At 36.6% G+C, this 17,500-nt stretch overlaps 1 protein-coding gene across 1 annotated transcript in view; it reads right to left on the reverse strand.

Annotated features, from left to right (window-relative positions):
- LOC144977146 (inositol 1,4,5-trisphosphate-gated calcium channel ITPR3-like) overlaps positions 1–17,500 on the reverse strand; it is a 171,663-nt gene that overhangs the window by 89,293 nt on the left and 64,870 nt on the right. Inside the window, exons 13-22 of the mRNA XM_078922006.1 lie at positions 15,157–15,264; positions 14,449–14,594; positions 13,966–14,044; positions 10,168–10,262; positions 7,790–7,915; positions 6,394–6,444; positions 4,610–4,690; positions 3,736–3,921; positions 2,470–2,592; positions 422–526 (exon numbers count right to left, since the gene is read on the reverse strand). Of these exons, the coding sequence (XP_078778132.1) occupies positions 422–526; positions 2,470–2,592; positions 3,736–3,921; positions 4,610–4,690; positions 6,394–6,444; positions 7,790–7,915; positions 10,168–10,262; positions 13,966–14,044; positions 14,449–14,594; positions 15,157–15,264 (1,100 nt within the window). The remainder of the gene's footprint in view (positions 1–421; positions 527–2,469; positions 2,593–3,735; positions 3,922–4,609; positions 4,691–6,393; positions 6,445–7,789; positions 7,916–10,167; positions 10,263–13,965; positions 14,045–14,448; positions 14,595–15,156; positions 15,265–17,500) is intronic.

The following is a 17,500-nucleotide window of genomic DNA, read 5'->3' on the forward strand; positions in this document are numbered from 1 at the left end:
ATAAATTGAAGCTTACAATAATTCAATACTTATCTATATTTATTCTGCTATAAAACATCATGTTTCTACGTTCTGTTGTTTTGACTTCCAATTCTATTGTGGGTCACTATTTGCGACCCACGGCTTCAAAACGGGATAATGTAGGAGCGGCTTAGATGGTCAAAATTAAACTTATAGTCAGAAATATAAAACTTATACCAACACTTTTCGTTCAATTTAGACTAAAGAATACACATTTTAAAGGAGCATGAAGTAAAATACCAGGTCTTTAATCATTTTAACTATTTTATTAACTTTTTGTCATATTGTTCATCCGTTTTGAAGCGATGGGTCACATTCCACCTTTAGATAATGTCACATATTATGGAGTTATTATCTCATGATAACTTTCAACATGTTGATTTAATATTCTACTACTAACCTGTCCCTTTGACAGCCACCTCTCCACAATGTAGGACTGATTGTTGGGGATGGCTACATTATCACAGACACATAGAACGTGCAGCAAGTCAAGGAATCTGTAGTTCTATGAAGAAGACGGTATAAAAAGTACAATTCATTGACATGGATCATTATAATAAATAGATAAAACAAAATTCCCTTTATTCATCCCATAGGGGACATTTGTTTCTATGGTCTATCCCAAGGGAAGACTGGAATAACCCAGGTGTTAGTCGCAGTGCAGTGCCGCAAATTGAGCTAGGACAAGGTGACTTGCTCAAGGCAGCGGCGAGTGATCGAACTCAATACCTTACGGGTACGAAGCAAAGACCGTGCCGCTGAGCCACGCTGCCTCATAATACCTTCAACGTGGAGTTTAAAAGTGCTTAATAAGTCATTAAGGTTAAAAAGAGTTTTTTTAAATATATAAAATCTCACAAACAGTGGTAGGAAGAGGACAAAGCAAACGGTATCACATTTGGCCTTTGGCCTTCGTTAGTCCACAAGAGACAGTTTTATATAAACGTTTGAATTTAATGTTCTTTCACAACACAAGTCAGGTTTATTCAAAATCCGGTTCTGTATTCCAGTCTACATTGATGTTTCTGGGGAAAAGGCTGACGAGCCGTTAAAATAAATATAAGTACCTTCTGTCTTAAGCATTCACTTAATTGGCTCAACTTTTAAAAATTCTCTTCTAACCCAGTTAGTATTGGATCAAGGTTTACCTCCATTGCGAGTATAAATAGTTTACAGGATTCTTGTGTGCTATTCTATACCAAGTTAAAGCATTGCAGTGTGACCCGGATGGTCACGGGTTTGAGTCACGCTTGAGGGACTATTTTCCTTGAGCACGATTATTAACCTCCAATTTGCTCACTTTGGACAACAAAGGGTGATTCCTCTTGACATCATACGTCTGTTTGTTAGGTTATCTATATTCCTTCACGGACGGCATAAGCGACGGCAACTAACGATGCCACGTAGTAGGGCGTAATTTAAATTAAAAAAATTATCTTACAACGGCATGAATTAAGATGAGCCTCAATCATGGCCACATCAAGTTAATGCATGCTACCCAGATCAAGTTCACTAGCATCCATCAGAAAATTTGGACTAGGTGACATTATACAAACCGGCAACTTTTAACATTACGTGACAACGGTGAGTGAAGAATGTTTAGCTTCTGTAGGGTCTACTATTTCTGCTGTTTGGTGTGTATTCAAGACAGCCATGACCTAGACTTGTCAGCAGTTCCTAAATATGAGATATCTTAGAATAGAAAATAATCGTGTGATGTCAAATAATACTGGTTCCAATTTCATTGGAACTGGGAAACTAGTCACCCGGAGGACAGAGTAATGCACGTGCTACTGATCTACTGGTATCAGAGTGATGGCTCTTGTGTTCTAGCCTAAATTAATTCTGGTCTTTTCCGCCTCGTAATCATCATAATCTGTCTATAAATCCGGTTACGAAAATAGTTATGCCACTTATGATTAAATACGTAACACATTAATTGTTTATGCATTGTCTGGAAGACTGGTTACACACTTCCAATAAGTTTTGATCCGGAATAGATGAAGATTTGAGGTCACGACTTCTGCTTCCCAATTAATATTTGAAGTAAAAAAGTCACGGCCAATAAAAGAAAAACGTGTTTTGTCAGTATATGGCAGTTTTGTTTTCCAGCAATTATTTGTATGTCACAGCTACCTAAACTACCTACCCACCCAAAATCATTTGGAACGACACACACAGGTCTTCTTATTTTTATATTGTAAATTTAGCATTGTAACAAAATCAACTGTTTCAATGTGAAAACAAATGCACTGGTCAGAAACATTGAAATTCATTTATTCGAAAATAAAACTTTGACGCAAAAGAATAGATGCAAATAATTCAGAAGATTTTAAAGACAACATCACAGGTTTAAAACAAATAAATAAAGACGTATTGTATGGACGTCTTCTTGGGCGTCTACATTTCGTTTTTGATTGAAATGATTTAATAAAAAGATTTACATACCTTTGATTTCTCCAGAAGAGCAACGAATTCATCAATCTGCGCATGCGTGATGCGATCGACAATCTTCCTCTTGTCACGTATAAGCTCCACTATCATCTGAGCGACGTTGAGACCAATGCCACCCTGGAATAAGAACAACACTATTATGTAAACAATAATATAGTCGTTTGAGTTGTTCTCTTTTCATTCCCCTAACAGGCGGTAGATAATGAAGACTGTTACATTGAAATGAATACAAACGCTATAAGTTCCATTGGATATTTTATCTGACACCTATCTATATAGCTTAGACGTTGAAAAAATGACTGAAAAACAAACAAACAAACATTGAATCCCTCTAAAATCGTTCTTCATTATCATACTATTTTAGAGGCAACTCTAAACACATAATCAACTCATTCTAAAGACATACCTCTGTCATCATGTCCATCTGTCCGACAACAAATAAAGATTATATTACGAGGTCATGAGAAAAGTATTCAGAGTTTCTACTGGGATCAAACCATTTAACAGTAATTCTGACGCTCCGTGATACTCCATTATGCAATGAACTCACTCACCGCCTATCATTCTTACTGAACTTGCCTTCGCCTTGGTCTCACTTTCTAAAAGAAATTTAACCTATAAATATTTTGAGAACCTAATTCTTTTTAATCGCGGTTTCCTTTTCGACGATAGAAGAGCAGATACATATAGTCATTTAGTCATAGGCCCCATTGAGACGGTTTTACAAGGGTATGCTAATCCTTCAGATAAAACGCAAAGCACTTTCAGTCAGATCTAACAAACGATCTCTGCTAGCTCTACGCTTTGTGGTCTTGTGGTATGACACTCGCCTTCGGACTTGTACGTCCCTTTTTCGAGTCCTTCTGTAGCTATGCAAAGTTGAGTACTTAGAAAAGGCTCCTACTCACATTCTCTTATCTTACTCAGGCAACAAAACAAGTAACTGGCCGGTACTAGCTTTGTCTCTGTGGAAATATATTATTGTAACATAGCCTCACATCGTATCTCACATCGTTTGTTAAATGTTTCTGCTGGCTTGGGAACACCCTGTAAATCTACTCGAGCACATTAAGTAGTCATTGCACTATATACAAGCTTACGTTTTTTAGATTTCAATTGAGAGAAGAGTCAGATAAACAAGTGAGGTTATCTGGATTCGAAACGGACATTTTTACTTGTGAATAGAGTTAGTGCCCTACAATAGGGTTATCGGACCTCCCCCCCCCCCTCCCCGTCTCAGGACGGATACCATGGCCTTACCTTTTGAGTGAACTGTGTCTGAAAGAATTCGATGTATTTGGCAAAATAGAGGGCGTTTTTCCTGGACCGTCCAATCATGTAAGTGTAAAGGATGTCATATGCCTCCTTAAAGACGGAGGTTAGGTTGACCTCGTCAGGCTTCTCGTCCAGAGGGCATTGGAGAATCTTTACCAGCAGATCAATCACCTAGGAAAGTGAATCAAAATAATACGAGTTTTTAGTTTGGGATGTAGAATGTTTTAAAAACTATGAACAATACATAAAATTGAAGTTAAAATGGTCCTGCGCATAACGATCTTGCATATTTATTTTCCGTTGGGCTTGCATCCCATGACAGCTGTCTACAGCAATAAAGTTTTGACATTTTAATTAGAAACGAACACAGTGAAGAAGTCTTCAAGGTTGAGATAGTACTTCAATATGAAAAGAAATGAAATAGAAAATTCACAAAATAAAAACAAACAAACAAAAAACAAACAAATAAACAAACAAACCCGAAATGGGGAAAAGAAATTCAAGTGAGGGAATCCAATAACACATAAAACTACAAAGTAACAAACACAACACAGTACAGGCAAACCATCAAGTCAGCCCCTCTCAATCCCTGAAAGCGAGGAATAAATAAACAAAACAAAACAAAGCGAGAAACAAAACAAAAAGAAACAACAAACACAGCACCAAAACAAAAGAAATTGAAAACATAAAAAGACAACAACCCACAACCCAACCCCCCCCCCCCCCCAAATATTAAAAAAAAAAAAATAGAAAAAACAAACAAAAAAATCCCGCAAAAAAACAAACAAACAAAACAATTAAAAACAAAAGGAAACAAAAAAAAAAATTCAAGAAAAGAGAGCAGAGAGACAAGCCTCACCCTCAAATTCCTCATAAGTTTCTGTCTGTTTTTGCTGGTCATTCCGTGGATGTACATGAACCCTCTCAATTCCTCCATAGCCTGAAAGGTAATAAATACAGAAACATTTATTTTTCGTAACATATCTCTCCCCATTATAAATAACAATAAAGCAATAAAATTGTATTCGTGTTGGTGTCTCGTATGAACAAATTTTGAGACCAAGAGTGTTGCTATTCCTTATTGTGGACGACTGATAAATGTTCCCATATTATGGAAACTAATCTTTTGCTAAAAAATCTCTATCTCGAGAACCTAAAAGTATGGAACAAATTAGATAAAGAAAGCAGACACCCCGGAGCTCATGATGCTAGGAAACTTTTGAAATTATTAATATATAAATCAACCATCTACTTTGAGTTACTCTATGTGATGATGAATTGTATTAACAATCAGGCAGAGAAGTGACGGTGCACTCTTCAGATTCCAAACTATTTGAAAGCGTATATGTACTTATCCTTCGGAGGACTAATAATGAATAGGTTACATAATGAATCATAAGGTGGCATACCTATTTTAGTAGCAGGTTATATGTGCAAATTCTTAGGATTACAGGACGTAAAAGGGAAAGGGTGGATGATCTTTATTGACGACCAGCATCTCATCTTTAGACTAGAAAATAAGATGTCATCACTCTGACACCAAAAAAAAAAAATAAATACACACGATTCGGTCTTACGGAAGAGTGGTTTTACATTTCCATTGAGATTGGAATCCGTTTTTTGACATCACACTTTTGTTCTCTATTACCAAGAAGAGAGCAGAAAACAATTCAAACACTTTCGCCTTGGATGGTCAAATCTCGCCATTGTTAATATTTCTGAAGTACACTCCTCCCCCCCCCCCCAACACACACACACACACACATACACACTCACACACACACATATTTCCGTCTGTGTGATCTTTCCTATACCCTCTTCTTCGTTAGCTCTCAAGAGTTTTACTGGTCTGAACGGGTTTGAACCGTTGATTTCTTATGCTCCTTAACCAGCCAGTTAACTGCCGCACACTGGAAAGACATGCATTTCAAAAATTGACCAGAATACTCGTCCTTCAGACGTCCCACGTTTGAGAGTTTTTGCCAAGACGAGAGTCATTTAAATCGATCGATATTTGAAGTATGAGTTTTCTGGTTAAATTTTGAAATACGTGTATTTCCAAAGTACGGCAGTTAAGTGGTTAAGGAGCGGAAAGGACTAAGTCAATAATTCAGGATTATTCATTATACCCCTGATCATCGTTTCATGGATGTGATAATAACGTGCATAATAAATTAAGACATGCGAGTCGATCAAGCACTTATGTTACTAATAACAAAAAGGAAAGAAAGTAGGTGAGTGCTAGAAGGCAATAGAGAATAAAAACTTTCCATTGATGAGAATCGACCCCAAGACTCAACTTGTACTGCATTTCATCCCCTCCCCCCTTCGCTTGAACATGGAAGGAACACACTATGCCACCCTCTGCGGATGTTTTCAATTGTAAAGTGCAGCCCCCCCCCCCCCCTCTCCCGACAGTAAGGCACAGAAGGTGCCATACCCGTCAGTTCTCTGGTTCGATTCTCACCACCGCTAAGCTTTTATTCTCTTTTGTATTTTGTCACATCTCTCTTTTTAAAGAATGTCATATTTTTATAAATGTTATAATAATGTGCTAAAAAGAGATTTTATGGTTACTGGCCATACTGGTAAACTCTTCAACTTGAGCTTGAACTCTTACAAAGTACAATAGCATGGACTTACTGTGAGAATTTGGTGCGTCTTCTTGGCATTCAGAAGCTGACAATCAGTTCTCTGAAAAATAAAATTGGTACTTCATTAAGTCTAATCACTGAACATTGTATTTTTATACTATACAAACAAAAGGCCCGTGTTTTGGGTATATTGTTCCCCTCTTCATGAGTTACATCTTCTTACATATTTGATCCCCCTCGCAGACAACGGCAAAACAAACAATAACTAGCTCTTTAATAATCTCATGCTCTATTGGACCCATTCATAGATCTTTAGATTGATCCTCTTTATTCCCTTTCTCCATCAGTCTCAAAACCCCTTTTCTTTATTTCTTTCCTCTATCTTCCTCCTCCTCCTCCCCCCTTCTTTTTCTTCTTCTTTCTTCTTCTTCTTCTTCTTCTTCTTCTTCTTCTTCTTCTTCTTCTTCTTCTTCTTCTTCTTCTTCTTCTTCTTCTTCTTCTTCTTCTTCTTCCTCCTCCTCCTCCCATTCTTCTTCTTCTTCTTCCTCTTCTTTTTCCTCTTCTTCTCCTCCTCCACATATTTCTTCACTTTCTTCTTTATCTCCTCCTCCTCCTCTTCCTCCTCCTCCCATTCCTCTCTCTCCTTCTACTCTCTACCTACTTCTTCACTTTCTTTTTCTTCTTCTTCTTCTTCTTCTTCTTCTTCTTCTTCTTCTTCTTCTTCTTCTTCTTCTTCTTCTTCTTCTTCTTCTTCTTCTTCTTCTTCTTCTTCTTCTTCTTCTTCTTCTTCTTCTTCTTCTTCTTCTTCTTCTTCTTCTTCTCCCTCTCCTCATCATCCTTCTCCTCCTCCTCCTCCTCCTCCTCCTCCTCCTCCTCCTCTTGACTACCACCACCACCACCAAGATATTCCAAGAATACCTGGAAGAATCACACTATCCAAACATTGGGATACTTTACAAGAGAATAATAGGTAAATTACTATCTGTGATGTACTCTCACACTCATGCCCATTGGTTAGTGTTGAAATAAATGTCGTAAAATTGAACAACTATGTTTCTTCTTTTGAAAAATCTTGGTCTGTGTCACATACATCTACCGGGCTACCATTTTTTGAGCGCGCTACAGGTCAATTGAAATAAAGTTTCTATTTTTTTAAAGTGAGGATTTTTCTAAATTTTACGACATTTAGCATATTTTTGGGCCCGAGTGTGAAGGTCAATCATCTATACCAAATAAAATATAATCTTTGACAGGACAGTAAATACTCTTCATTTGACTCCATCCCAGCTCACACCTACGATTTGGCGAATTCATGTTGCTTCATTCTGATAAAAAAGTCACAAAAAGGGGGACATCAAGTATAGTGGGAAAGAAAAGCCCCCACCAGTTGCGACTTTTAACCTTTTAACTTTTAACCACCAGCTTATAGTCAAAGCTATACTCACATCTTTGATAAGATTCAATAAAAAAGGCACCATGCCAGCGACGTAGTTGAAATCGTCTACGTAAGCCTTTTCCACATACTGTATCGTAAAGGCATCATCGTACATGCTCTCTCCACTGGCTGAAACCTGTAGGAAAGATATTACAATACACACTTTGGCATAGGACTTTTGTGTTCTTTTTTTTGGATCAAATTATACAAACTTTTTTAAAGACAAGTACTCGCCTGCGGGTAATAAATTGAACACAATTAAATAACAAGTTGCACCGCTGTTACTGCTTTTTCGTGAAAGCAGCAACTACGATGTCATTTGATATAATTATAAAATTTCCAATCCCAGTTGATTAGATTAGAGTCCGACAAATAATGGTTATCTGACCGACTGATGACGTAGTGTGTTAACATATATAAACTCATTGATGACGTGGTACACAAATCGATTTATTACGACTCATGACCTTCATAGAAAATATTTTAACAAGCAAAATATTAGTCTACTAAAACAGATGAAACACTAACATTGTACTAAAATACTTCTCTTTTTTACCCATTCAACAAACTAATGTTTCCCAAATTATCAAATTTTCATTTCACAAACATCAGCAAATTGGTTAGACTAAACAACGGACTAGCTGGAATGAATCAACATGATTCATCAATAATTTCTTGTGCTGATATGAAATAAAAAGGATCAATATCGATACCTGTTATTTTAAAAAACATTTTGGTGTCATCTTACAAGAACTATGCATTCAAATAACGCGTTTCACGTCCATATTCATTGTTTGTTTGGTTCTCTTAAAACAATAATGAATAACTAGTAAAAAGCCCGCAATTTCGCGGGGAAAGAATTATTTTCATTTGATACTGTACTCACCATCATTTAATGAGGGCAGATTGGTAAACAACGTTGTCTGTGTAATTTGGTATATCTTCGGTTGATTTTTCTGTGTGGCCCAATAATATATTTAATAATATATTCCCTCAACTAACCCCAAGAAAAAAATTAACCTAGTACCTTTAATTAACCCCAATAGGAAAAACAAACACGCTAGCACTTTAATAATACTTATGACTAACCCTAATAGGAAAAAAAAAAATCATCCGATCTCGAGCTAACCCTAATAGAAAAAATCATGACAAATTGAATAAATAAACGCCTGACAAAAGATCAAAGGTGAAAATACAAATGTAAAGAATACTGGGGATGTAGGAGCTTTCGGAATGCCTCCCCTTTACTTAACTTATGGAAAAACAAACTTCCTAGCACCTTTAATAAGACTCATGACTAACCTCTCGAGCTAACCCTAATAGAAAAAAAAAACAAATCTCGGACTGCTTTGCACTACCTTTCAATATTTAACAAATCAAAATGGCGGCTGAAAATCAAAACAATGGTCAAATTAAGAAATTTTAAACTTTCACAAATCTATCAAGGTTTGTTCTAGAGTTTTCAAAATACTTCTAGATATAATGACAAATTGAATAAATAAATGCCTGACAAAATATCAACGGTGAAAATACAAATTTAAAGAATACTGGGATGTAGGAGCTTTCGGAATGTCTCCCCTTTACTTAACTTATGGAAAAACAAACATCCTAGCACCTTTACTACGACTTATGACTAACCTTAATAGAAAAATAAATATCCTCGATCTCGAGCTAACCCTAATAGTAAAAAAAGAATCAAAATGGCGACTGACACACCTTCATGTAATCAAGTGAATAATATCACTATGAATGCCACGATTTGCTGAAAAATGCCAACACCCACACACACATGTATACACCACACACAACACACACACAAACACAAACACGCGCACACACACACACACACACACACAAACATACACGCAATTAGAACATACATAACACTGATCACCGCTAAATCAACAACACAACGGAAGTTATAATAATACTTGATGTCATAAATAGATGACGCAAATTGACAACTTTTTACAGTGTCAAAATTAGTTGATTTTGGGAGTCAAGTGTCGTCGTTGGTACATATTTTATGATATCTGTTTGACTCAACGAACTTTCAAACTGACTTTAAATTATAAAAGTAAATCAAGTCATCTGTTTATCTATCTGTAAAAAATACATTTCTAATTTTCAAAACTTTCAGTAGAGTTGTGCGCAGTATCAATTTTTTTATTGACTCAAATAAGTACAATGTTCTCTACAATGCTATATTTTTTAAAGAAAGGATTAGGAGAAATATGTGTCATAATGGGATTATAGACCGAAATCGGGAAGGGTATATCTCTCTCGAGTCATTGTAATTCCCAATATCGGACATACATTGTATGAAATCGGACTCCGACGTAAAGCGGTATAATGTGAACAGATTAGAAAATTATGCTATTGGCCCACCTGTCTGACGTTGGCAGTGTCCCATCGTAGTCCCCTCATACTTTGTTCTTGGTCGACGTCAACACCACGGAACTGTTTTCGGACGTAGTCCTCGTCTTTGGAGAAATACAATGAACTTATTGGAATGTGTTGTATTTTGAAGTTCTAAAAGTTTAAAGATAGTATGTTTAAACCACATTGTGCCAAATTAAAGGGTAGAGGATAGCTATACAAATAAACAATTACACAAGTGCACTCCCAGTAAAACCCCAGAGAGGAGCTCTGATCGGATAAGGATAAGGATTGATGAAAACTGTCCCCATCAACAACACAAGAAATAAGTGATCTCATAACATCGTCGGCTTCGATGGCGTAGTGTATATCAGCACCTACACAAAAAGGCCAGAAAAAATCCTGGTCCGGAGGTCCCGGGTTAAAACCCCTGCACCGGCACGCAAAAAAAAAAATAAAAAAAATAATGTAGAGTTGTGACCTATTTGTGGTTCAGCCCCCTTCGAATGTAAGAAGGTATGAACCGAAACGCGTTTTCGAAGGAGATTTCTTTCTGCTCTAGCTTTACCCAAGTTTCTTGCCACACGTACGAAGGGGCAATTCGGGACTTGTCTGCATCAATCTCGGGTGATGTAAGACAACGTACATTTGTAAGAGGAAAGAACAAAACAAGGTTAAACATGCAAAAAACCCCCCAACAAAAACAATAAACAAAAAAGAAAAGCACAACAAAACAGCCCCCCCCCCCACGAAAAAAAAACAATTAGAAAAACAAACAAGCCCAGGAACCAAAGGCAAGATGCAAACTGAATTCAAAATTTGAATTATAGAATTATGAAACAAAAATAGTTCCTTGAATGTTTTAGATAAAGGGATCAATAGTTTGGACGATTGATAGATAGTTAGATAGGTATGGAGAGAGAGAGAGAGAGAGAGAGAGAGAGAGAGAGAGAGAGAGAGAGGGAGAGTGAGAGGGAGAAATACACACACAAACACACACACACACACACACACTTACACACAGAGAAAGAAAGCAAGAAAGAAAGATATATATATATATATATATATATATATATATATATAGATAGATAGATAGATAGATAGATAGATAGATAGATAGAGAGAGAGAATAAATGTCAAATAGCTGCGATCGATGATATTAAGATGCATTTATTGTAATCGGAAACAAAAGCCATTTTATTACCCGATAGTTATGCTGATTTTTGCAACCAATAAAAGACCCAAGTCGGCACTTGAGGCCAGCCGTGCTAATCTCGTACACCCTTGAGCATCTAATGATTACAATAATAGTTATGCATTGCTCTGGTCCAAACTCAACTGATCTATCTTTTCCTTGGGGAGATGCTTACTATCCATAAGAGGCAAAATTTGTTTTGTTTTTATGTTCATAACCACTATACACCGGATGATAAGGGTTCGATAGTGTTTTAAAGAAAACAATAACAATAACAAAACACACAAAGTCACGCACAAAAATATTAATAATGAATAAATTAATAAACTAGACTAAGCATAAGCAACTTTATAAGAAGTAATATAAATAAATTCCATAAAATTCAAGAAGTAGAACTTTTTCTTAAGGGTCTATCTTAGACAAATATACGAGATAACCCAGGCATCAGCCGCAGTGCAGCGTCGCAAAAATGAGCGATTGGGACAACATTTCTTGTTAAAGGAAAGTAACAGAAACGAGATGAGAGGACGAACATGATTGAACCAGGATCCCTCAGATGTAGTGCAATACCTTATTAGCTCGGCCGTCTCCCCCCCCACTCTCCCACCCCCCCCCCGCCCCGTCTCAATTCTAAACATACCGTCAAAACTTTAACTTTTAACTGTAATCTGACATGAGTAAATCGACATTAGAGACTATTGTATCTTAGTAAAGAGACGTAATGAATATGACATGAGTAGTATTCGATATCATTTCATGATCCCAACAAGTCAAATCAAATGCATATGGATACGAACATTTAAAAAATAACAATGATAATAAACACGGAGTCACTCGATTTTAGGACGTTCAGCACAGACTGGTTTGATCGAATGAGTGGATAGACATTTGATTCATATATAATTATTACAAGATGTCCAACTAACGTATTTTTGCATCGTCAACAGATCATGAATTCCTAAGTGAAAATAGTTGTGGTCTCCAAGTTGTGACAACGCATAAAATGGGGAACAAAGTGTGATGTCATAAAACTGGTTCCAATCTCATTGAAAGTGTGAAAACCTGTTTTCCGGTGTGCAATTAATATTCTGGTTTCAAAGTGATGACATCTTATTAGCTAGTCTAAATATATGCTGGTCGTCAAACAAGATCATCCACCCTCCGCTGTTACGTCCCATAATCTTAACTCTGCCACTAAAATAGTTATGCAACCTTATGATTCACGATGTAACCTGTTCATTATTAGCCCTCCTTATGACTTTTTACATACACACTTCCAATGACTTTGGAACCGGAAGAGTAGAAGGCCCTTGTTTCTTTGCTTTCTTATATTGGTCGCGCTCTGACGTGCACGAAGTATTATTACGCCGAACGACAGGTTTCAATAGAGAAAATAGTACTCAATGCGCATCTTGTATTTCATGTCAATGGGGTTAACCAAACGTTACTTTTACCGCTGGCCGAACAGTATAAGCCCGAATACATGTAAGCAACATTCCCGATGCGCCAGCGGTCTTTACAGTCCACAATAATAATAATTGGCCAATGCTACTCGTGAGAATAATTTTGTATTGGATGGCGGTAGGAGGTTACTGGTATTAGTAGGGAAGTAAAGGTCCCATTGCCCCCTTGCCAGACTTGTAGTTAATCATTTTTCATTAGAATGCCATTTTATGCTTCACATGACTTTTATAGGAGATGTACCTATTTCTATGAGAAATGGAAACGGTTGTATAGCCATGCGAATAGTAATTACTCCCAACTTGGCCCGTTTTACACAAAAGATACGAATTTAGACTTCTACTTAAAAACAAACAAACTAAGAGATACTTCCCTTCTCACCACCTCTTTCCCCCCCCCCCCCCCCCCCCCCCCCCCGATCGGAAAGGATATGACATCCGTGGTCCAAAAGAAAAAAAGTTGTGAATTGTGTCAGTGCATGACATAATCAGTCAGAAAGTGGAAATTTTGGATTTGCATTTTTTTTTCATTTTCTGAAAGAATGTGCTCTCCAGAACATTTTAATATTTGAGTAAATCGAGTGATTTTTCATCAAGTTATGGTCAGATGTATGGGAAAGTTTTCCAGCAACTGTTCTCAAATTTCATACTTTTTCAACTTGACTAGCTGTAAAAAATATAATTTAGAAATGAAATTAAGCTTTGATATTTCCTGAAGATGTACAAAAAGGGTTGATTTAATAATTTATGACAAGAACTCATTTTTGATAAAAATTGACCTTCTAACTAAACTTGCCAATATCTCAGTTCAAACCTTTTCACCATCCGACTGATTATGTCATTCACTGTAACAATTGTCCACACACTCACACTTTCGTCGATCTCCGAAAAAGTGAACAAACGAACCACAAAAAAGAAATCGTTAGATAAAAACCGTTAGCGAGGACGAGAGACGCATGCGCACAACCAACATGACGTTCTCTCTCTAATAACTTTTCCGTCGGTGACGTCACAGACTATGGGTGACGTCCAATCAAGGGACGCTACTCTTCCGCTAATCTCATTCCCTATTATGGACTCACTCCACTTCTCATTAAAGTAAACACCAAGTAGTGAACGGTGATCAAATACACGTGACAACTTATAACATACCTTTGAGTGCATGGAGCCAGAATCCTGTCAGAACGTGCTCAATACGGGCATAGCTTTCAAAATGGATCTCGTCCCTTTCCTGAATAAGATAAAATATACAGGACTTACTCAAGGAGTAAATTACTATGCATTTAAACCTCAACACAAAGCAAAATGCAACCAACAAACACACATACACATACACACAGAACACAACAACAACAACGACAACAACAACTTCTACTACTACTACTACTACTACTACTACTACTACTACTACTACTACTTCTACTATACTATACTTACTAACTACACTACAACAACAACAACAACAACTACTACTACTACTACTACTACTACTACTACTACTACTACTACTACTACTACTACTCCTACTACTACTACCACCACCACTACTACTACTACAAGTACCAGAGACCTACTGTTCCGAAGAACTACTTACTTGAAAGACTATGAGAAAAACAAACAAAAAAAAAAACTTACGCTGAGAACAGAATGCAGTCTGAAGACAGTTTTGGGATCTTCGTTGTCACTGGTGAGGCTGATCTCATGATTGGCGCCAATGCACAAGTACTTCCTGGTGGTCATATGACGGAGACGTATTTGCTGCTCCCATCGAATCACTTCACCTGGAGAAATTTAATGGTTCATCCAATTAAGTGAAATTACAGCTTGTATGCACGTCACACAATACCTGGCAATGTCATTGATAAGTGAAATAAATTCAAATAGAATTCATTTCATCAATACTCAGGGAAAATTAGTTTTCTTGAGGCTATTTTGAGATAAAATCCCAAAATAACTAAGCCGTTAGCCGCAGTACAGCGCCGCAAAGTGAGCAACAGAGGCTAAGTTTCTAGCTACAGGGGAAACGAGATGGTGGTAGCAAGATTTAGGATGGTTACATCATAAAGTTCAAGGTGGGGCTAAAATATCAACTGTGTTCAAAGCAGAATTCAAACTTATGGCGAGCCAAAGTTGCTCTCAACACGGAGAGAAACATGTCCCTCGATGTAAATATTTCAAAAAATAGAATAATGAATAAATAAACGAATTAAGTAAATAAATAAGCAATAATATATATATATATATATATATATATATATATATATATATATATATATATATATATATATATAAATAAATACATTGATATGTGATTGTACTTTAATTTCTAAAAAGCCAACTTACCATAAAGGATACTCGTTTCAGCTTCAATCTGCCAGAAGGTATTTCCAGAAGATGGGGGTGACAAAGTCCGGGGCTTGTGTTGATCCATAACACGGATCCGGAAGTGGACTGAAAAAGTATTTAAAGAGGTAGTTGAGAATGATATAAAATAAGTATCTATGTCCATCATTTCCTCATTAAGTAGCTAGAAACATAAGTCAGTAGAAGAATACACCTTCAGTTATGTGATTAGATCAATTGTAAACTTTTAAAATACGAACTTAAAAACGTGTATGACCCGAACCTAACTCAAACAGTTTAACACACACCTTTTCGGATAATTAATGGCCGTAACCCAATTAAAAACCCATTTGCAATGAAACTATATTGGACAAAACCTTAAATAAAAGAATAAAAAAATAATTTTAAAAAAGAGAAAAAAAAATTTGAAAAAAAGTAAAAATTAACAGATACGATTTCAAACAATAATATAAAAGTACCCCTCACCCAAAAAAGACAACAAAAACAAAAAAAAACAAAACCCAATAACTATAACCAAAACAAACCCACCGTTTCTTAACTTCCTACGCCCCCCCCCCCACCCCCGCAAAAAACTAAAACAAAGCTCGAACAAAAAACAAATCAAATTAAAGCAAACTTACAACTTGAGCGTTATTTTTCGCGCAATACCCCTAATGTGCTCAATGAGTTTTACATGGGTCCTAAGTAAACAACAACACTTGATATGTAGGACAAGACAAAACGCCTGTAAGGTGCTATTACAATTATTTTTGTCAGAGGCAACGCTTTTACCAGCCAGGTATTTATTTTACTCCTGAGTACAGTGAGATAATGTGAGTAAGGAATCTTTTCCAATGATTCAACTTTGCTCCGCTTCGGTGACCTACTGGTCCGAAGCTCTCGACAAGATCATAAAGCCACAACATCATGACCTTCCGATATAAGACGAAAATCAGACTATTAACACGCTAATTCGCCTAGATTTAAATGAATGCATAATCCACGGCTTCATGAAAATGAACTATATTATTCTGTTCAGCTGTAGTATTACAAGTCCCCGATGTTTTGCAAGGAAAGTTTTATTTCCTATATCGATGGACAAAAATGACTACGCTCTCAACTTGTAAAACATACTTAAACTTGAGATTTCAAAACAATTGGGAACCATTTTAATCTCCCGACATAAATAATTCTAGTCAGAAAAAGGTTGCTTTTCTCTTTGCCGTACTCTGAAAAGAACAAAACAAAAACAGCAACACATTTTGAAAATGTTGGCCAGAAAACTCGTCCTTCAAATATCGATCGATTAAAATGACTTTCATCTCGTCAAAAACTCTCAAACCCGGGACTTCCTTCAAGACTTCTTTGAAGTCCCAGGTTTGAGAGTCTTTAAACAAGACGAGGGGTATTTTAATCGATTGATATTGGAAGAAAGAATTTTCTAGCCAAAATCTTTTTAATGTGTATTTTTTTTTGTTCAGGGTACGACAGTATTGAACGGCAGTGTTTCATGTGTCAGATTGACGAACATGGCAGCGATAAAAATAGACATATGGCCATAAAACAAAGTGACACGTTATCAGATAACTGGTATTTAATTGATTGTTGTGTAATTGAAACAACATGGCGACTTGAGGTGTCAATAATTAAGGCATGGCTAATTGTAAACTAACTTAGGTCGATGTGTGCGGGCTCCATATGTATGTGTTATATTATGTGTAAGTGTGTGTGTGTGTGTGTGTGCATGGGTGTGTGTGTGTGAGACACACACACACACACACACACACAGAGAGAGAGAGAGAGAGAGAGATAGAGAGAGAGAGAGAGAGAGAGAGAGAGAGAGAGAGAGAGGGAGGAAATATAAAATGCAAGAGACAGACAATTAGATAAAAATGAGACTGAAGAGAGCAGGAGTTGAGATGTATCTACCCCCCCCCCCCTCTCCAGTATTTTCAAGAGGTATTTTGTTTTCCATAAAACAGGAGACACGAGACACCAGTTAATCATCATTTAACAATAAAAAGCAGCTGTCTATTTCTATTATATGAATTATTAAAAAACAAAAACAACAAAAAACAAAAAAAACAAAACAAAAACATAACCCCTCCTCCCCCCCTTCTTATTCCACTGAGAGAACAATTTTTACTGTTCTCTTTGGTTAACTGTTGAAATATAATTTTAGGTTGTAATGAAACCAAACCCAACCTGTTGAAGGTTAATTATATTAAGCAGGCAATGAACCGAACTCCCTAGCTTTTCCGGTTATTCACTTATGTAACTGCTTTTAAAATAATTTTTAATGTTTTTTCACTCTCTCCCCCTCTCTCCGTCTCTCTCTCTCTCT

This window comes from Berghia stephanieae, chromosome 7 (assembly GCF_034508935.2).
Source record: "Berghia stephanieae isolate SIO BIC M18660-M18661 chromosome 7, UCSD_Bste_1.3, whole genome shotgun sequence".
Classification (NCBI taxonomy): domain Eukaryota; kingdom Metazoa; phylum Mollusca; class Gastropoda; order Nudibranchia; family Aeolidiidae; genus Berghia; species Berghia stephanieae.